Consider the following 19,819-nt stretch of genomic DNA (forward strand, 5'->3'; position numbering starts at 1 on the left):
CCTTTGACTTGATATTATGGGAAGGACTGAATGGTGCCGTCTCTCTTGTCTCAAAGTGAAACTGTTGCTCAGCTTTTGGACTGAAAGCGAACAGATTCAAGACACAAAGAAATGCAGTGCTTCAAGAAACCTGAAAAGGCGCTGCAGAGAAATGCCCGTCCCAAGCACAGGCATCAGGAACCCTCCCAGCACATACCTGTGGCCCACCGTTGTCATGGCCAGCGCAAGGTAGCAGCCAATGGGGAGGCCTGACCTGACGGCCTTCAGCAGCGGGTGAAACGTGGGCGATTCGGTCAGCTCAGGCACCTGACTGGAACCAGCAACCAGAGGCCAACCTTTCTGTATGCCATAGTCATTCATGTGGAGTTTTAATCTCAGAACCAGTCCCCATGCCCACTGGTTAAAGGAGGCTTCAGGTGTTTCTCCATAACGGACAATGCTGGCCAGGTAAGAGACCTAGAATAAAGACACTACATCACTCTCAGCTTAAGAACATAAGAAGAGCCCTGCTGGATCAGACCAAGGGCCCATCTGGTCCAGCATTCTGTTCACACAGTGCCCAACCAGTTGCCCATAGGAAGCCCACACGCAGGACATGAGTGCAACAGCACCCACCTGCCCATGTTCCCCAGCAACTGGTGTACCCAGGCATACCACCTCTGGTACTAGAGGTAGCACATAGCCATCGGGACCAGTAGCCATTGATAGCCTTCTCCTCCAGGAGTTTGTCTAACCCCCTTTTAAAGCCATCCAAATGGTAGCCATCGCTACTTGTTGTCTATCCTGCTTGTCTGTCCTGTCAGCTTGTCTATCCTGTGTGGCCTACAGCAGTGCAAGCGCATTGAGCACTATGTTACCTACTTTTAAAGCAAGTGCCAAAACTATACATAGCACTTGTTAGCTGTTTGGGGGTGGGGGGAGTACTGTGGGCTGCTTCTGGGGCCTCAGCTCCAAGGCTCTTGAGCAACATTCTCAGCTGATCAGGAATCTCCAGCTTACTTAAGCCCACGGTGGAGCGGCACGTGCCTCACCTCCTCTCCCACAAACAACGTGGAAACATTTCTCGTTTCTGCCAAGGGACTCATGCCCCGCCTCTTCTGGCCCCCTAAGTCCCCCAGTCCTGGCCAGATGGTTCTAAAGCATCTCAGACAGACCCACACCCAACCGGCCTCGCACACTTACCCAGCTTGCCATCTCCCCTTCCCCCCATTTTGTCAGGAGAGTGCCTTCGGCCTCCTCATGGCTGCCCTGTACTAAAATGGCCACCTCCTAGCTTCAGCGAATGACTTTGCCTGCCCAACCGCCACTGCTACGGTGGGTGGGAGGGGTTCCGTTTCTCTGCCACTCTCACAAATCATCATATATACCGACAGCGGACTCATTTTCTGAGCGTGGATCCTTTGCTAGCCAAAATGGCACCATCCACGTGCAAGAGGGAGGTCATCACCAGTTTTGGGGGGATGCCAACATTTGCAAAGTACACAAATTATTTAGCAAAGAAAATAAAAAAAAAATTTAGGGAGGGAGGAACCCCAACACAACTCAATAAGAACTGAGCATCAAGCTCAGTGAGCATGGAATACTGACTAGCTCTTGCAGGAGGGAAAGGGAAACTACGGAGGGGTGGTGGTGGAATGGAGTGTCGCGAAAAGGGCACAGCTGGCTGGAAGTGTTTTTCACCAGATGCCTGCCACTTTCTTCACAGACCTGTAGGTTGGCTGCTGCTGAAGCTGACTTCCCCTCAGCATGGACTTGTAATAAACATGCTAATGTAGACAAACCCTTGGTAGAAAAAACACACACCCTGAAGCAACATTTGTACACTCGTTGCTACTCAATGAAAGGAAATGGAGTTAAAAAAAAACCCAAAACCCAGCTTGCAGTTTCCTCAGCCACACTGAAGGAGGTACCTGTCTGATGCTTTCAGAGATTAGCCCACTGTATGGTTTCTGAGACAGGTACTTCTGGTAAGCTTCTAAGACCATGAGTGCAACTTCAGCATGGACCGCCGGATCGAGATGAAGGCTTCCCTGTTCAAGAACAATGTGCTTATTTTCAAGGAACAGACCTAAAGTGTACAGTCCTTCCACACACTGCATGCTCTCCTTGGGAGCAAGAGCTTGTCTTTGTTACCTCTGCTACGTACACTGGTCGCTCTGTGTAAATAATAATACATTTTAAAGCCCCTTTCCACTCAGTGCTGGGGCAGTTCATTCAAAGGAATCAAAACAGTCTCCAAAAGAAATATTTGGGCAGAAGGAAGCCGCCAATCTGATATTATGTTTGTGGTTTCTAAGCATGCTGGCTGGGGAATGCTGGGAGTTGTAGGATTTTTTTTGGTCTAAACATCCGTAGAATGGCTCCCGGACGGCACAATCCTACAGGGATAGTCAGCCGCCTCTGAATTCAGAGGCGACCGACTATCCAGTGCAGGGTGGGCAAAGCATGGAGGGGATCTTCTCCTCTGCGCTCTGGCCGCCCTGCATTTGCAGTTAGATGGCCAATTTCAGCTGTCTAGCTGGGATGGCTCAGAGCGGGGCGAGGCTGGGCGACACATAGGAAGTGTCATACCAGCACTTCTGCCGTCCCCTCCCTTCCCTGCCCCCAGGAACGGCCCCTGTCCCCCCACTCCATGCTGCTCTTACGAGCATGGAGCCAGGGATGAACCGTGGTGTCTACGAGGCGGCAGGAGAGGGGGCAGGGATGTGGTTTTCTGGGAACCAACCTTGGACACTGGCTCCAAGGTCTGTTCCCAGGGAAGGAAAAATCCTATGGCCATCTAGCCGCTGTCCAGCGGCCATAGGATTGCACCCTAAGTCACTCAGACAGCACAGACACATGCTCACTCCACTCTTCAGCACACATTGGGATGGCTCGTAGATTGGTCCCAACTTACTCACCTCCAAGGCAGCAGTAGAACCCCCAGTCCAGCTACACTTCTAAGAACAAGCACAGGCCAGGAGGCCATCCCAAACAAGCTTAAGAGACCCAGAACAAGTCAACCCTGCTTCTGGGGAGGTGAGGGGCAGAAAAAACCAACAGGAATAAGGGTGCACTCTAGTGCAGGGGTTTTTCAGCCCAAGGGCCAAATTCCATTTCAGAGAAGGTCTCAGGGGCCGTATTCCACTGGTGGGTGGGACCAAAGGCAAAAGGGGCAGGGCCAAGAGACCCCCAATACCAGCACATGATGACTTAAAGCTCCTACTGCCAGTAACCGCGGCCAGGCCGGCTGGGAATTCTGGGCATTGCAGTCCAAAAGATCTGGAGGGCACCACGTTGGGGAAGACATGAATCATCATGAGGAGGACCCCTTTTCCTATTTCTGTCAACTGTTCCAAAACAAAGGTCACAACCGAATAACCATCTGGCCAAAGATCCCTTTGGAGCTGCTTTCATATTTAATTAGGGCTGTCATTCAGTCAGCAAAATCTTAGTCAATTAATCAAATTAGTTTAAATCAATCAGACACATCTGCACAAAAATGTGCACGCGACTGAAACAAGAGCCCAATTCCTTTGCTTTCAGATGGTGCCTGCAAATGTTGCAAGAGGCGCCATCTTAGAAGAGGAGCCCTTTCCTCAGTGAGAGTGAAGGGAGAAGGCCTCTTCTAAAAGGCTGCCTCCCCATCTGCAGCTTTTTGAAGGACTGGCGTTATTAAAAATAATTAAAATGGTTTACATGCACTGCCCAATTAACCAATTAAACATTATAGCCCTTATTTTCAGTACGCACGTTCTCACAAGGTCCCCAGTTCAGCCCTTCCAGGATAACGCAAGCTAGCTTGTTTTTGACTTCAGTCAGGTCGTACTTCAGGAGCCAGCTGCGGATCAGGGCAACCTCCGAAGCAGATGGCTTCCAGAGAAGCATTGGCAGCTCTTTAAACAGGTAAAGGGAAACCTAATAAGGAAAAACAACAACAGAGTTGGAGACATTGATGAAGGATGTCTTCAAACCCAGTGAAATCCTTTGCTCTTGCAAATGTTCCAACTAACCAGCAATCAGACCAGAAGGGTTCATAAAATGGTGAAGAATGGTGAAGAAGAAAAAGTAGCCTCTCTGAACCTCTACTGAAGGCTCTTAACGGTAGTGGTTCTATGGCAATTTGATTCTTCGGGCTCTTATCTCCGGCAAGGGTCTTATCTCCAAAAGTGTGATGAGTGCAAGTTTCTAGCCCTTATTGGATACTCAGAAAAAGTGTGTGTGCGTGTGTGTAGGGGAGGGCAGGCAACAGCTAGTAAAATATCAGAAACCAGGAGAGTGGACAAATCAGATTTGCGCTGGTCAGGCATTAGGCTGAAGGTCCTGGCCATCCCCCACAGAAGCAGAGAGGAGGCAATATGACAGCCATTTGCAAACATACACAATGGAGCAAATTTGTCCTCTGTCACAAAGATGATGGAGCAAATTTGTCCTCTATTGCTCCAGACGAGAAAAGGGATTTCAATTAAACATTAGGAAGGACTTCCTGATGGTCTCAGCTGTTCCACACTGGAACAGACAGCCTCAGAGGCTAGCAGACTCTCCTTGAGAGGTTTTTAGGCAGAGGTTGGATGGACACCTCTCTGGGATGCTGCAGCAGTGGGTTTCTTGTGATGATGGCCGGGGGACAGGGGTTGTTGTACTAAATGGCCTTTAAGGTATCTTTTTTGCTGAATAACTCTATGGGTTGTATCTAATGATGTTCTAATTTAAGTCTCATTCATTTCAATGGGTCCATTCCTGGGGTGGGAAACTTCTGGGGGGCCACATTGCACCAAAATCGCCACCACAATTCAGGGGTGCAACAGCAAAAAAAAAAGTGGTGCTTTTGCTTTAAAAGAAGGCATGCGGGGAGCGTGGGACTTGTTTGGAAGCCAAATCGTGCTCATGGTAGTTGGGGACAAAGGGGGCTGTAAAAAAAAGGTCGGGGGGCTGCAGGCTGCATGTTGTCTAGCCTTGGTCTAATGTAAGTAGGACTAGTATTGGATACATCCCTATGAAAGAAAGTACCTGCCCACTCTACCACCTAGGGCACGTTTTTAAGTTTACAAGTTTCTAAGTCTTTCGAGTTAGAAATCACTTTTAATTCATAATGAAATCCAGCTTCTCTCAGCACAGGATTTCAGTTTGGTCTTCTTAAGCCACAGTTTAGACCTGGCCCTGGTCAAAGGTTATTAACCAGTTAACGGCCTGAAGCTGCAGCGACTCAACGTGGTTCTTACCATGCCGACCCTGTCAATGGTCTCTCTGACTCGGTCCAGCAGAACAGAAATCATGCTGGTATGGACGGCAGTGATGGCTCCCAGGAGCTCCCGGCCAACCTTGGAAAAAGTTTCTCTGGTGGAAAGGCTGACGTACGACACCTGAAAACACACAAAGGAAAGGAAGTGAAAACACACACACCTTACTGAGGCTTAACATCACTCCCAGCATCAGGAAATTAAGGTGTTTGGATGGTCCAAGTGAATCAATGATCTCCTTTTTGATTGCTCCTTGTCCAAACCTAGTAGAGCTGGGTTCTCAACGGCAGGGTGGAAATTGGGAGAGGGCCATTCCTTCTCCAAATGATTCAATGCTAATTAGATTTGAAGCAGGGAGTTCCTGGTTCAAAGCTCTGCCTCACAGCCCCAATGCTGAAGTCACTCTCAAGTCAGAATGTTTGGTCCACTTCCACAGAGCCCCCTCACCTATCCAATTGCTCCTTGCTCACCTCGTAGATCTCCAGCACAATGACCCTGACAAAGTCCTCGTCCATGTCATCCCGTTTTGTCTGAGCCATCTGGGCAAATGTCGTCAGCAGGCAGATCTCCTCCGAGCCGTTCATCGACTGGAGATACTTCTCGAAACACTCCAAGTGGGAAGGGTCTGCCAGAAGCATGGAGGGGACAGAATCTATTTGCAGGTCAAAGGCTGAAAGTCCTCCTTGAATATATACTTTTTACTCTGTATTCCACACATGGGCCACTCGCGGGCCACATGAGACCCTCGCCAGCTCTTGTGGGGCCTGCAGAGTCCCCAGGATATCCCACCCGCCACCCAGCTGAGCAGTCATCAACTGGAGGGCGGGGAGCAGATCACTGTTTCTCTGCTGCGAATTCCCAGACCACAGTGTGACATCAGAAGGGTAGACACATTGTCAAACAAACAAACAAACAAACCTGTCCAAACCTTTCTTTAATATGCAAAGGGTATCAAACCAAGGAGTCAAAGCAACAGGGTGAGACGCTTTACTCTATACTGCTAAAGCAGCCTTCTCCAACCTGGTATCCTCAAGATGTTTTGGACTACAACTCCCAGCATTCCTGAGCATGGACCATGCTGGCTGGGGCTGGTGGGAGTTGAACTCCAAAACATCTGGCGGACACCAGGTTGGGGAAAGCTGTGCTAGACGAAGGAGCTGCTGCCCTGTTCTCCGCTGCATTTTAGTGCCACCCCGATGATGGCCAGGGAGTGGGCCATCTCAACTCAACCGGGATCAGATGATAGAAGCGGCCAATAGGGTTAACACCCAGTCGTTGTATGAAATGGCTGGCTCTGGCCTGGCTCCTCAATTTGAGTAACCCATTGCTCAGGAACAGGCTGATCTGTTCTTCAACTGCTCATCCCTGTTGGCTGCTTGACCACCAGCTTGGTTTCAGACCACCAGCTCTAACACTTGCACAGAAAACACAGGAATCTCTAAAGGTAAACTGGCTGAAATCCCCGCCCCGCCCCGCCCCTGCAAACAGAAAGAGGCCGTACCTTTGAGTTTGCGCTTGCAGTCCTCAAGCTGCAGAGAGGCACACGTCATCTCCAGGTTCTCACTTTCTGCACAGTGCATGATGAAGAAGAGCTTCCAAAGCATGTTACTGGACAGCGTCCCGTATGGCATCTCGGACATGAAGAGCCACACGCCCAGCCTGTTTGGATTTGAAAGCCAAAAAGAAATGGTTTGTATGTGGACAGCTACTCCTGCCATGTTTCTCAGCGTCAGAGGGTGCGCAACTGACCCAGCCATGCATTTCCATGTGTCTGTGGCACTCACGCAGTGCTATTACAGAGGAGATGGAAGTATCTGAATGCGAGCACAGCTCACACATCCTTCTTTACACATGGACCTGGGAAAGCATGGAAAGAGAACATGCATCTTTCTTTCTTTTTTCGTTTTCATTCTGTTTGAATACTCTCCTCTTTTTTTGCATCAGTGTGTATGAAAGCAGAAAAAAACACCTGCTCCAAAGGCTAACAAGTGAAGTATATCAACAACGCAGGGTAAAGATGGGAGGCAGCGAGAGGTTAGGAAAAGGAATAGCGAGAGTGGAACGTTAATGGCAGTAGAGAGCTCACAAAAATGAGTCCAACTGTGGACTTGTGAATATAGGAAGTTTTGTCTATTCCAGCCTTCCCCAATCTGGTGCCCTCCAGATGTGTTGGGCTACAACTCCCAGAATCCCCGAGGTTGGGGAAGGGCGGTCTACTCTGACTCACAGGGGCTCATGAAGGCCTCGGTGCCAGAGGTTCCTTTCCCAGCCCTCTGATCACCAAAGGCCGGGATCAAAGAACAAGGGATGGATCTCTCTGTCATCCCTGCCTTTGAGCTGCCAGTTAGCTTCTGACAGGCTACTGCTGGAAAGGACACGCTGGCCTAGATGGCCCCTTGGCTCAATCCAGTACAGCCTCTCTCACGCTCTTGAAAATAAATTAGGCCAAGTAAGCACATCTTCGTATCTCAAGGGTTGTCCTACATAACTCTGAAAAAAGACTAACATGGTTTTCACAGGGACAGAGAAATCTCTGTAAGGGGTTGGGGCGGCTGAGGGCAAAGATGGAGGAAAAAGGGGCAAGGCAAAAGGAGAGAGGGAGGGAGAGATTAGCATGGTCTCGCTCCTTTCCCAATCTAGATGGCCTATCAAAAGGGTGGAACAGTAGATGTCCAGAGCTAGCAACAATGAAGCAGGAAGTGTTGCTGTAAAGCAGACAGGAGCAGAACTTTGCAGGGAGGGGTGTCTCATTCCACTGGAAGGAACAAAACCCAGTTTTCACTGCCCTGCTTATGGAGCAAATAGCAGTAGCAGCCCATACAGTAAGGCAGGGATAGGGAACCTTGGCCCACGGGGGTTCCCCATTTGGCCTGGCTGCTTCCTTCCCTGGCCTCGCCCCCTCTGCCACATAGAGAAAAACTCTTATCTCCAGTCAGCAGCTGATTGGAGATAAGAGCTTTCCTCTGCTCAGCACTCCCTTTCTCAGTGCTTAGCAGGGGAAAAAACTCATATCCAATCAGCTGCTGATTGAAAATAAGAGCAAATGGAGCAGGACCATGGGACGATCCTGCAGAGAGATTCAGTCTTGCTTCCTTCTGAGCATCATCCTGCAGAGGCACATGCTGCCTATTTCCAAGTAGACACACACCCTACTATATAACTTGGTAAGATTTTTGTTTGTTTGTTTGTTTGTTTAAAAAAAAACATAGGTTAGGGTGTTGTTGCTTTTTAACTCCTGCAAAATCTAAAGGAGTCACAGGGTTTCGAGAGCCTGTGTGGCGTAGTGGTTAGAGCACTGGACTGGGGAGACCTCAGTCCAAATCCCCACTCAACAGTGCAGCTCACTGGATGACTCTGAGCCAATCAGTGACTCTCAGCCTAACCTACCCCACAGGGTTGTTGTGAGGATAAAAGGGAGAGGAGGAGGATCATGTATGCTGCCTTAGAGGAAATGGTGGGATATAAACGTAACAAATAAATAAACATTTCACAGTTGCACCGTAAAATTGGATATGTAGAGTACATAGACCTGGTCTTCGGGTTGCCTTCCCTGTATTCGAGGTAAGGCAAATTTCCATAGCGACAAGCCAGTATTTAAAGCCACTCCCTTTCTTGGCAATTAACTGCATGCTGAAAAAAGCCAATAAAGGCAATTTCCTCTCACAATTTGAAAATTTCAGAGCTAGACTGCTATGACTTCACCTGACTTCACAGCTCTCCTTATTTTCAGCTAGATTCAGCAAGATTTCCCCAACTGCCATTAATACTCCCACCCAACACAGCCCATTGCTTCCTACCTTTTTGCTTTCAGTACATGGAGAACAGCCCTCAAAAAGAGCTCATCAAATTCCACTTGCAGTTTTTTGACAGAGTAAGGGTGCATTGCGTAGCTGTAGTCTTTAGCATGGCTGACATATTGAGCCCAGTGGTCACTCACGTGGCAAAGCGTCATCCTACAGGATCAGATAAGGAAGAGGGGGGAAAACAGTGAAGCAGAATCCAAGTGTCTTCAAATCAGTAATGGAGGTACGCTAGCCCAATCCAGTCCTATTGTCACCCTCCTCAACTGTCTATCAGCAAGGGAGCAATTCATTTATTTTATTTTATTTTATTTTTGCAAACCTTTAGGAGTCACCCAGACTCTTTAGGAGCCAGGGCTGGGATGTGAATGAATGAATGGTTTATTACCGTCACAGACCAATACAAATTTTATACAAAAGATACAAGTAATTAAGAGTAATTAAATAAAACAATAAATTTTAAAATGGGGCCACCATAATTTTTCCCTTGTTTCCACTGAAATAAGAAAGAACCTAGTAACTTTTGCAGTGATATAGGATGAATCATCCTTCAAATGGAACACCACCAGCTCTTCCGAAGGTCATCCCGGGAGAGTTCTTAATAAGGGGGAAATCAGCTTCTCTCTGCGTTCTTTATACAGATTACAGTAAAGGAATACATGAGCAACAGACTCTATTGGACCCATTCCATATGGACCCAGACATCCATTAATCGGGATCTTATTGAATCATCCACTTAGCAGCGCAGAGGGCAACTCATTGAAAGGAGCGAGCATGAATGCTCTCCTGTATTTGGAAACAGTCAATGTATTCAAGTACGAAGTGCTAACAATTCCATATTTTAGAGGATTAAAGGTATCAGGGAACAAGATTTGTCAGCTGAGGCTCTCAAGACAATGGAGACCTAAATCGATTAATCTCTGCTTAACACAGAGTTGTGCCTCCTTTAAGCCATAATTGCCCAAAACTTCAGGAGACAAACCTAACCTATCCATCTCCCTCATCCACCAACTAACAGAGGAGTCAAGAATCAGTAAATGAATGTAACTAGCAGGAGCTGCAGGGCTGGGATGTCTATTTAGCCCCTTTTAGGGGGAAAGGCCCATAGCTCAATGGTAGAGCCACTGCTTCTCATGCAGAAGGTCCTAAGTTCAATCCCCGACATCTCCACATAGGACCAGGAAAGAATCCTGACTGCAGTCCTGGGAAGCTGCTACCAGTCAGCACAGACAGTTCTGAGCTAGATGAATCAGTGGTCTGACTTGGCTTAGGGACCGCTTCCTATGTTTTTCTTCCAGCTCCTCCACCCCAAACATAACTGGATGAGGAACCTGTGGCCCTCCACATGTTGCTGAGACTCCAACTCCCATCAGTCCCAGGCAGCATAGCCAAGGGTCACGGATGGTGGGAGTTACAGTCCAACATCTTGAGCGACGCAATTGCCCACCCCTGCCACATCCGAAGGAGTTCTTATTTTTAGGCAGCAGGACTTTTCCTGCCCTGAGGGTTTTAGACCACATCAACCACTGTTTTTTTAAAAAGTGCCATTTTTAATAAGACTGACTCCAACTCATGACATTAGTGGAGACAGTGTAGCAAAGGATTCACCCCACTACCTGATGGGTACCTTTTATTTTGCAGGGGTCACTTTTAGGATTTTCATAGTATGTTAGTTTCATTTAAAAACTTAACCCATGTTGTTGTTTTAATTGGGATTTATGCTTAAACTGAACCTTTAATATTTCTGTAAACCACTTTGAGGATTTTACTGAAACGTAGCATATAAGTGCTGTAAATAAACAGAAAGAAGTTACAGGGAAATTACAGAAGAACCAGCATGCTTGTTGGACAGACTTGCATAATGCCCAACAAAAATAGTACACAATACAGCTGCTTTTGCATACACTTGTAATGAAAAAAAGAATTGGGGGGCCAGTGTTCCTGCAGACGCAGAGCTCTATTTAATTTCATCCAGAGAGGTGGGCTGTGTTAGCCTCTTTCACCAAAAATAGCCAAGAGTCTTGTGGTACCTAAACACCCAACGAATGTATTATGGTATAAGCTTTCATAGACTGCAGTCCGCTCTGTCAGATGCATGAAGTTTTACTCTGACTTACAGGTACCTCTCAGCTTGAGCATTCTTTCTAAACATATTCTATGTTTTGTCATCTCTTCCATTCACCCAGCACACCAACCATCTGTTTAACAGCACAGCAGACAGGTATCCTTGCGTGGAGATGCATATCTGTGGCCTGCTGCTGCATACAAAGATCTGTGGATTGGGACCCTAAACACCCTGGGTCTTTCTTAAAGACACACACGGGGGACTGCCGTTAAAGTAGGGGTCAGCAACTTGTGGCCCTCCAGATGTTTTGGCCTACAACTCCCATAATGTCTTACATTGGCTATGCTAGCTAGGGCTTATGAGAGTTGTCAGCCAAAACATCTGGAAGGCCACAAGTTGGCCACCCTCAAGACTGGCTGGCATGCCGAGGCAAATGGAGGACCATCTCCCCACCCACCCCAAATCCAATATTTAGTCAACAAGGAACTTTGGCCAGTTGGCTGCCTGGTCCCAGACACAAGGCAATCAAGCCGCTCTCCTTGCCTGATGAGGCGGCCAATCCGTTTCACAAGCTGCCGGTAACGGGCTCGGTTAAAGGTTTCCAACCCCACAGCTAGAAGTTCCACCAAAGAGTTAGCGAACGCAAAGATCTTCATCATCTCTTGGGGCATGGTTTTCTCAGGAGCATAAGCACCTGTGCAACAGAAAGGAATAGCGTGGCAAAAGCAGATCAGAATGTCATCAACAAGTTTATCGACAAGTTCCCTAGAAATCCGGACACGGTTAAAAAAAAAAAATAAGGAAAGTTGGGATGTCATGTAATCCAGCAATTCTTAGTCTTAACCACTGTCCCAGTTACTGGGAAAACTGGGCTAGAGCAGCCTTCCAGCCAACGGCCATGATGACTGGGAATGATGGGACTTGCTGTCCAACACATCTGGAGAGCACTAGGTCAGGGAAGGGTGGGCCCCTCTATTCTTGCTTCCACTCCTATAAGGTAAAGACACCTTCATTTCCAACCACAGACATTAATGTTCATGTGTAAGCATAAAAGCTGTGGCTGTCACGTTCCTTTGTCCTCCCCCTTCGCAATCAACACACTCCAGACTTCAGGATCACTACTTTATTAGTTAACAAGAGGTCCTTTACAAATGCAAATTCTAGGAAACTCTCAGGCTACAAAGGAAACAGCTACTCCACAGAATTATGAATACCAATAGAAGAATCGAAGTGAAAGTCGGAGAAGTTGCCGGCAGTTTGAAACAAGAACTTCCTGGTCAGACTAGCTTAGGGGGGATGCCCCTCCCTTGGGTGGCTCCCTTCTATGTAGACTATCACGCATAGCAAACCTGGTGGAGCATCTGAGCTCTGCCTCTAGCTTTTCCCACTTTGCTCTGCGATGGACCCTAGGATCTCTCAAGTGACGCCCCTCACTCTCCTCCTCCTCCGAGACCTGGGTTCTCATGGAGGAGGAAAGGGGGGGGGGCCCTCAGGCCGAGCCATCTGTGTGCCAAGGTCTTGAGAAGAAGGCCTTGCCATATCTGAGCTCACTAGGTAGGGAACCTCCCTCTGTTCTGGCTGTTCCCATTCTGAATCTGAGCTGCTAACTATCTCCATCCGCTCAGATTCATTCCCGACAGTGACCAGGAAAGGTTCTAAGCAGTGCAAATTGATTTGTAAGAACTGAAATAGTCCTCTCATTACCTAATATGGTCCAAACTTTACATTAGGCCCAGTCTACATGAACAGCAGATCACAAGGTTAAAATTGTTCATAGACTATACCACAAGCTACAGACAGAAAACTGTTTGACAGTGGTGCCCAGTATAATTAACTGCACATAGAGAGGTTCTAGCCTTCTTCCCAATATGCTCATTTTCTATGTGCAGGGATTGTTTTCATGGCAGAGAAGTCAAACACGCCACCCACACACACACACGTGCCACTCTGAAATGAAACATCCAAGGAGAATTTAACAACAAGATCCATTTGTGAAACGCTCATTGGTAGAAAACATGAATATTGGGTTTTGGCACTCATTTCCACACCACCACCACTCTTACGCTGTCAAAACATGGGCTTGTAATCTCACAGCACTTGCTTGATATTCCACATCATAAGCAATGGCACTCACACCCATTGGAAATAGGGGGAATGATCCCTAAATATCTGGCCAGTTATTCTGCCTACGTAAAATACCAGAGAAAACTTTGTGGATGTGGATGATTTTTAAAATATATATACTAATTATGTCTCTTGACATTCCACATCATTTTTTCCTTTTTAAAAAAAACAGAAAACATTATTAAATGTTATTACATATCAGATATTCCACATCATTTTCTTACTACCAGACACAAATTCCTTCGGAAGTTCAATCACCTTTAGAATCAAATCCAAGAATATGCTGGAAGAGTTCATGAAAGGGGAACTGGGACAAAAGTGCAACCAAGTCATCTTCAAGAAGAAGAATCCAGCTAGTATCAGGGTCTTCATCCTAGAAGGAAAGAAACTACATCAAGAGGGTGCATTTTCTATTGTTAAGGAAGAGCACAGTACTAGTAGGAAGCACAGATGAACGCTAGCCTCTCCAATAAGACTATTAAGGCCAAGAATGCAGAAAATTGACTGGAACCTACTGGTAGACAAAGAGATTTGAACTAGGGCAGCAAGGGTTTGTACATCCCAGTCATTTCACAGCATCGAGCAAAGCTGCAAGTGGAAACATTCTCTGTCCTGGCTGACATTGTGCTAATCAATTTGCTCTCTGCTCACCTGTTCCTCACCTGTAACATATTCATATAAATTGGTTGCCTTTGACCAGGTCTTGACGCAGCTCTGCAGAGTGATTTTAGAGTTGTGTGTCAAAATCCCTGATCCACAGTAACTCAGAAGCAGATCTGTACTTATACAACCTCACCCCACCCACAAGCTACCATTTTACACTTAGCTCCAACCCAGCCCACTATTTTGCACCTGGCTCCAGTTGGTGGACTTCGGTGTTCTCCTAAAAAATAAAATAGATTCCACAAAGCTGAAGACAGTCCATGTTTCTGCACCACATCCCTTCCCTCAACCTCTAAACCGAATTGTGCTCTTCTGGGAAAAGGGGAGGATCTTGTCATGCGGGCTTCCACAAATTCACTTGCCAGAGGCGAGGACCCATGTGCAGAATCACATAAGGAATGCCTTTCTCCCTTATCAGGAGTCCTTCCAACTAACAGGAACAATTAAAACAGGGAAACGACAGGCCTGCTTTGTTCCTGCTTCCTCGAGTCTCAAGTCTGAACTCAAAGGGTGTAAATCCATTTTTTTATGATACCTCTTCTCCACCTTCATCTACTAAAATCCAGTTTCCTGATTCCTTCCCAGATGAGGAAGTCCTCCGTTCACTCGGCTTCATATGACACATAAACTCTGCTCGATTTCTGCAAGTTATGAAGTGAGACAAGCCACGAAAATTAAATAGGCACAACAAAAGAGGGAGGGAAAGGGCTGTTCATCTTTGCTAATATTCTCAAATGGATTTTCCAGCTCCTCCTCCCCACACACACACTCCCCCTCTGGGGTTCTCCAAAGGGCCACACCCCCTTCTCCTGCCCCGCCCTTTTCCCTGACCACCAATCCTTTGGTGGTTTTGTGGCTTTTGTGCAGTTTTTCCCCCATTCTAAAAGTTTTAAATGCCCCCCCCCCCCCCGGCTTACTTACAGGCAGTATGAGCTTTAAACTAAAATAGGCTGGTATTTCTGGTCTCACCCTTTGGCCCCATCCACCACTGGTGTGTGGCGTGTGAGTTTCACTGAAATGGAATTTGGCCCTTGGGCTGAGAGAGGTTCAACACCCCTGACCTAGGCCCACATTCTCTCTCCTTCGTACTTACTTGGCAGGTGACATAAGCAAAGCGAGGGACTGCATAAAATGGAAGACCCCAGATGGATTACCCAGAACCTGAATCTGGAAGTAAAGGGGGAGGGGGTTAAAAATAGGTATTAAATCTGAGTTAGCTATCATGTGGAGAGGAGCAGGCGAGCTCACAGAGAGAGCCTAAGTCTCTGTGGACCAGATGGGCAACCTCCATGGGCCCGAGGTAGCCTGCCCATAGTGTAAATGGTACAGCCCCGACAATATGAGCACTAGATTTCTGACACACCACCTTAAAGGGAAGATTAAACATACACACCTGAATGAATGGAACAGCCCATTTGCTGACACCGGCCGGGCAACGAAGGATGTGGTTTAGGATGAAGAGATGGTCCCCTGGGGAGCCAATCCTTTGCAAGACAGACACCTGAAGGGATGGGAGACCATTTCAAAGGTAATTAAAGAAGGGGAGAATGACAAAGCCACAATTAAGATTTAAGTCATGCTGAACTTAAGGGTGCTATCACTCTCCATCTTGGCCACATGCTTTACAGCGCTCCTCTCCTGATTCTCTCTAATAACAGACGGACGTATAAGGAATTTATTTATACTCACAGTTCCTCTAAAATCAACAAAGCACTGTACATAAAACCAGCTAAAGATACAGGCCCTGCACGTAGAGCCTTACCATCTAAGAGATGAGAAATATGTATGGAAAGAGGTAGAAGAGGGCAATCAATGTGAGAACACAAGGGAAAAGGGATGTTTTTAAATAGGAGTTTAAACACAGGGCACAGACCTCTTTAGAACAGGGGTAGGGAACCTGCGGCCCACCAGAAGTTGTTGAACTACAAGTCCCATCATCCCAAACCATTGGGCACACTGGCTTGGGAATGATGGGAGTTCGAGTCCCAAAACACGCCTGCTCTAGAAGGCACGCTGTGACTGTTGGTCCTCTAGCCAATGTATGTGGCCAAGCTAATGTCCCCTTTGCAGGCATTCTTGCACCCTCCCAGGGCCCCTTCATTCTCTGACCAAGGACCAGGGGTGTAGTGGTAACCTCTGAAGTGCAGGCGCTCATCATGGCAGTCCCCCGTAGCCACACCCCCAAGGAGAGTCCAAACATTCAGGCAGTTGGGCTGATCTATATCAACCAACCAGTTCTAAGAGTTTTCATCTCCATCAGGAGAAGGTCTTTTGTGGAGCTAATGGGTCTTAACTGCCCATCCACCCCAAAATACTTTGCATTACAACAGGGAACTATACATTGTTGCTGGTAAAATTCATCTCCCCCCCCCCCCGCCCCCAGCTACTGTGAGGATTACAGCTCAGCTCAGAGGGAACAGGGAAGCCTGAAGGGGGCTGGCAAATGACACCAGCATCCCTGCTAACAAAAAAGTACCCCGGCTTCACTACACCACTGCCAAGGGCTGGAACGAAAGCCTGTCCTTCCCCTTCCCTTCAACAGCCATGAGAAAACTTCTCCCTCTTCTCCTTCCGAACGTCCTTAAGAGCTCCAGCGGGGGGATCACTTACACTAGAGGTTACTTAAGATAATGACTAATCCAGCATGCCTTTATGAAGCCAGGGATGGGAAGGAATAGTGTTCCCTTTACTGTGACATTTGGAGCCTCAATTACAAACAGCCTTTCATCCAGCATCTTGCTTAGCCAAGGCCATGTCTTCTAACAGAATTCATACATCTAATATTCAGAAATGCCCCTTCATTAGAAGCTTTTTTTAAAAAAGCAAACACTTGTGTTGCTTGAAAGATTCACTCCATCCATATGCAGGCACCAAGGAGCGTAGAAACCTTTGATCCACCCGGATACAGATAGGAAACTGTGGTTAACGCAGGGTTAGCAGCAACTAACCCGTATCAAGTGATCTGGAGTGTGCTGTGTCAGTGGTTATGCTAAGCCGGTGTGTTAGGTGATTTGGGTCAGTGTCTCTAAGCTAAGTTGATGTGCTGTTCTCCCCTGCCTCCCCACCCTCCATAACAGAAACAGAATCTAAAGGCGCGACCCTATGCATGTTTAGGGAGAGAAAAGTCCTACAACTCCCAGCATTCCACAGCCAGCCATGCTATTTTATACATCCAAAGCTTTGTATAAAATAGTTAAGTAAATACCAGCACATCTCGCAACGCTTCAGACACCAGCAGATAGGAAGCAGCAAATCCTGGTGCATTCTCTCAGTCTGACCCACTTCCCTTCACCCTGCAACCCCACTGGGTAAAATGTGGGACAGTAGATATAAAACAAACACTCTAGCAACACATTTCTAGCTGGATGACTGGAAGAGTCAGCTCCTGCTGCACTGGGTTACTCACCAGCCTCCGAAGCCATGAGAGAATGTCCTGCTGAAACTGCGGGTCTTCAACCACCCGGCGGGTAAAACTGAAGAGAACGCTGATGCATTCCTTCAAGGGCCCCAAGTCTGAGGAGATGTTTTCTGTCAGTTTAAGAGCTGTGAATGGGGGAGCGGGGAAGAATTAGGAGGGCTTAGAGCCAGCATGGTATAAAGCAGAATGCCGGGCTTCGGCTGGGGAGCCCTGTACTGGATTCTAAACCCTGCTCAGCCAGGAAGCTTACTGAGTGGCCTTAGTAAGGTTGGTATCTCTCACCCTACCTCACAGGGCTGTTGCAACACAGCACGAACAAGACCCCACTTCATTAAGGGAAGAGCAAGATTGGTGGGAAGAACCAAATTTTGGCGGGTTAGCAAAGGCCTGCCAAAATCTGTGGACCTCTCATGAGAGCTCAAGGAAGAAAGCCCACATTCTGTAGTGTTATTTATTTATTGTTTATGTAATTGATACCCCGCATTTCCTCCCAAAAATGGTGCACAAGGCAAATAACAATACCATACCGAATAAAAATAAAACCTTAATTAAAATGAAACATAAAAACAAATAAATTAGAAGCACTATTAAAAACACATCAATAGAAGAAATAGACAGCACACAAGCAATGAAAAAAGCCTTCAGTAACAGGCAGGCTTACGTGCTAAAGGCCTGCATAGATAAAAACATCTTTGCCTGTCGACAGAAGGGCAGCGAAGAGGAACCTAGCCTCCCTCGGCAGGGAATGGGGCACGGGAGCAGCCAACAAGAAGGCCCTGTCTCATGCCACCATCAAACATGCCTCTGATGGTGCCAGGACGAAGATCTTAAAGCTTGGGCCAGCTATGGGAGAAGGCGGTCTTTCAGATTGAAGCCTGGGCCACGGAGATCTGAATTCAAAGCCAGTCACTCTCAGCCTCACCTACTTTACAGGGCAGTTGTAAAGCAGAAAAAAGGGGAAACCGTCACCTCGACCTCCTTGGTTGAAATCACTTGAAATCAAGAAAATTTCAATACACTTGAAATCAAGAAAATAAGTAGCGCTTTGCTGATACCCTTGACTAGCAGAAAGAGAAGGAAGGTTCAAGCAACTGTCCTGACACATTCAAAGAATGCATGAGGGCGCTGTACAGGCTGGCCCCATCCCAACAGCCAATGTGCCTGATGGCCACACACTTCGTTGTCTGTTCATTCGGCACATGTGACCAGGGGCTCTATGTGCGTACCACTGTACGGATGTAGTGCTCCTCTGCGTGGGAAGGGGGGGGGAGGGTCAAACAAGAGCCCCCAATGCATGGAGGAGTTCTCTAAGCACATCTCAGTATGTGTGGAGAGCTCCTTCTCACACACACTGAATGCATGGCATGGGAGCAGGAGTTACTCTCATAGCAATCTTGTACCCAAATTCTATTGCCTATTAGATTTCTTATGCAAGCTAAGTTTAAATGACCCCCTCACAAATTGGAGGGGGTCATCTGAACCCCCCTAGTGCTTAATTCACATCATTTAGGCAGGTCACAGGATTTGGGGTCCTCAGTGCAAAACACCACTATTTTTTAGCATGTAGCACCCTGAGCCCTGCACATGCCGTGCAGCATCCTGCAGACTTCCACCGGAAGCAGAAATCCAACTTGGGGGCACGCACCTGGCTCCTGCTGCTGAATGCCCATGGACATCAGCCAGGAAGAGCCGCTGAGCAATCCATAGAGGTAGGACTCCACCTGCAGGCGGGACAACACGGAGGTGTACAAGTGCAAGGCCAGTGTCTGATGCACATGGCCGGCCTGGGCATCAAACAGCTTCTTCAGATCTTCCAAGGCTCCTTCGTTCACCTCAACCGTCTGGTAACGATGGTGGCCGGACACTTTGCACTGATCGGCGCAGACGCCCTGCAAAGGGAGACGACGGCGCCGCAGTTCAGAATGCGAGGATAGGCAATTGAAGGGCGGCGAGGCAGAAATGTGAAGGGATGCAGCCATGCAATGTAAAATCTAGCCGTGAGCCTGGGACTGCATAGCCTGCCACGTGTACAATCCTCATTATCTCAGCAAAGTCATTTCAAAGGTATCTAGGCTGGCCTTCAACAAAACTAGCAGGGCCGCATACCATCAGGATAATAAAACACTAGTATAAAATATGGTTTTAAATATAGCATGCTTTATGTGGTGTCTCCCTGGGAACATTTCAAATGCAGCATTTTTTTTTTTTAAGTTCCTGGGGTGGGGAGGCTGTGGAAAACAGGGAAATACTTTCTCCTAATGGTTTTAGGGGCTACTGGATGCAAGAGTCACTGAGATGACTTTGGACTAACTAATCACAACCAATCCACTTATTAAGACTCCAATCCTATATCCATTTACTTGGGAGTAAGCTCAACAAACTCAATGAAACTTCCTTTTGGGTAGACATGTATAGGATTGAGCTGTAAACATATATACTGCAACACTTACAGGTCTATAACAGGCAACAGCTATTCTTATGATTTTCAAATTATAAAAGTGTGTGTGTGTGGGGACCATATTACAAATTA

At 47.3% G+C, this 19,819-nt stretch overlaps 1 protein-coding gene across 2 annotated transcripts in view; it reads right to left on the minus strand.

Annotated features, from left to right (window-relative positions):
- EPG5 (ectopic P-granules 5 autophagy tethering factor) overlaps positions 1–19,819 on the minus strand; it is an 88,278-nt gene that overhangs the window by 49,064 nt on the left and 19,395 nt on the right. For both annotated transcript variants that reach the window (XM_084832846.1, XM_084832847.1), the window contains 14 exons: positions 18,935–19,178; positions 17,278–17,414; positions 15,265–15,372; positions 14,965–15,038; positions 14,407–14,512; positions 13,467–13,581; positions 11,628–11,778; positions 9,017–9,172; positions 6,721–6,878; positions 5,690–5,844; positions 5,202–5,342; positions 3,733–3,897; positions 1,911–2,030; positions 197–456 (listed from right to left, as the gene is read on the minus strand). In XM_084832846.1, coding sequence (XP_084688972.1) covers positions 197–456; positions 1,911–2,030; positions 3,733–3,897; positions 5,202–5,342; positions 5,690–5,844; positions 6,721–6,878; positions 9,017–9,172; positions 11,628–11,778; positions 13,467–13,581; positions 14,407–14,512; positions 14,965–15,038; positions 15,265–15,372; positions 17,278–17,414; positions 18,935–19,178 — 2,090 coding nt within the window. The remainder of the gene's footprint in view (positions 1–196; positions 457–1,910; positions 2,031–3,732; positions 3,898–5,201; positions 5,343–5,689; positions 5,845–6,720; positions 6,879–9,016; positions 9,173–11,627; positions 11,779–13,466; positions 13,582–14,406; positions 14,513–14,964; positions 15,039–15,264; positions 15,373–17,277; positions 17,415–18,934; positions 19,179–19,819) is intronic.

The sequence above is a fragment of the Heloderma suspectum genome, chromosome 2, assembly GCF_057233095.1.
Source record: "Heloderma suspectum isolate Gila_16-S chromosome 2, 16-S_ref, whole genome shotgun sequence".
NCBI lineage: Eukaryota > Metazoa > Chordata > Lepidosauria > Squamata > Helodermatidae > Heloderma > Heloderma suspectum.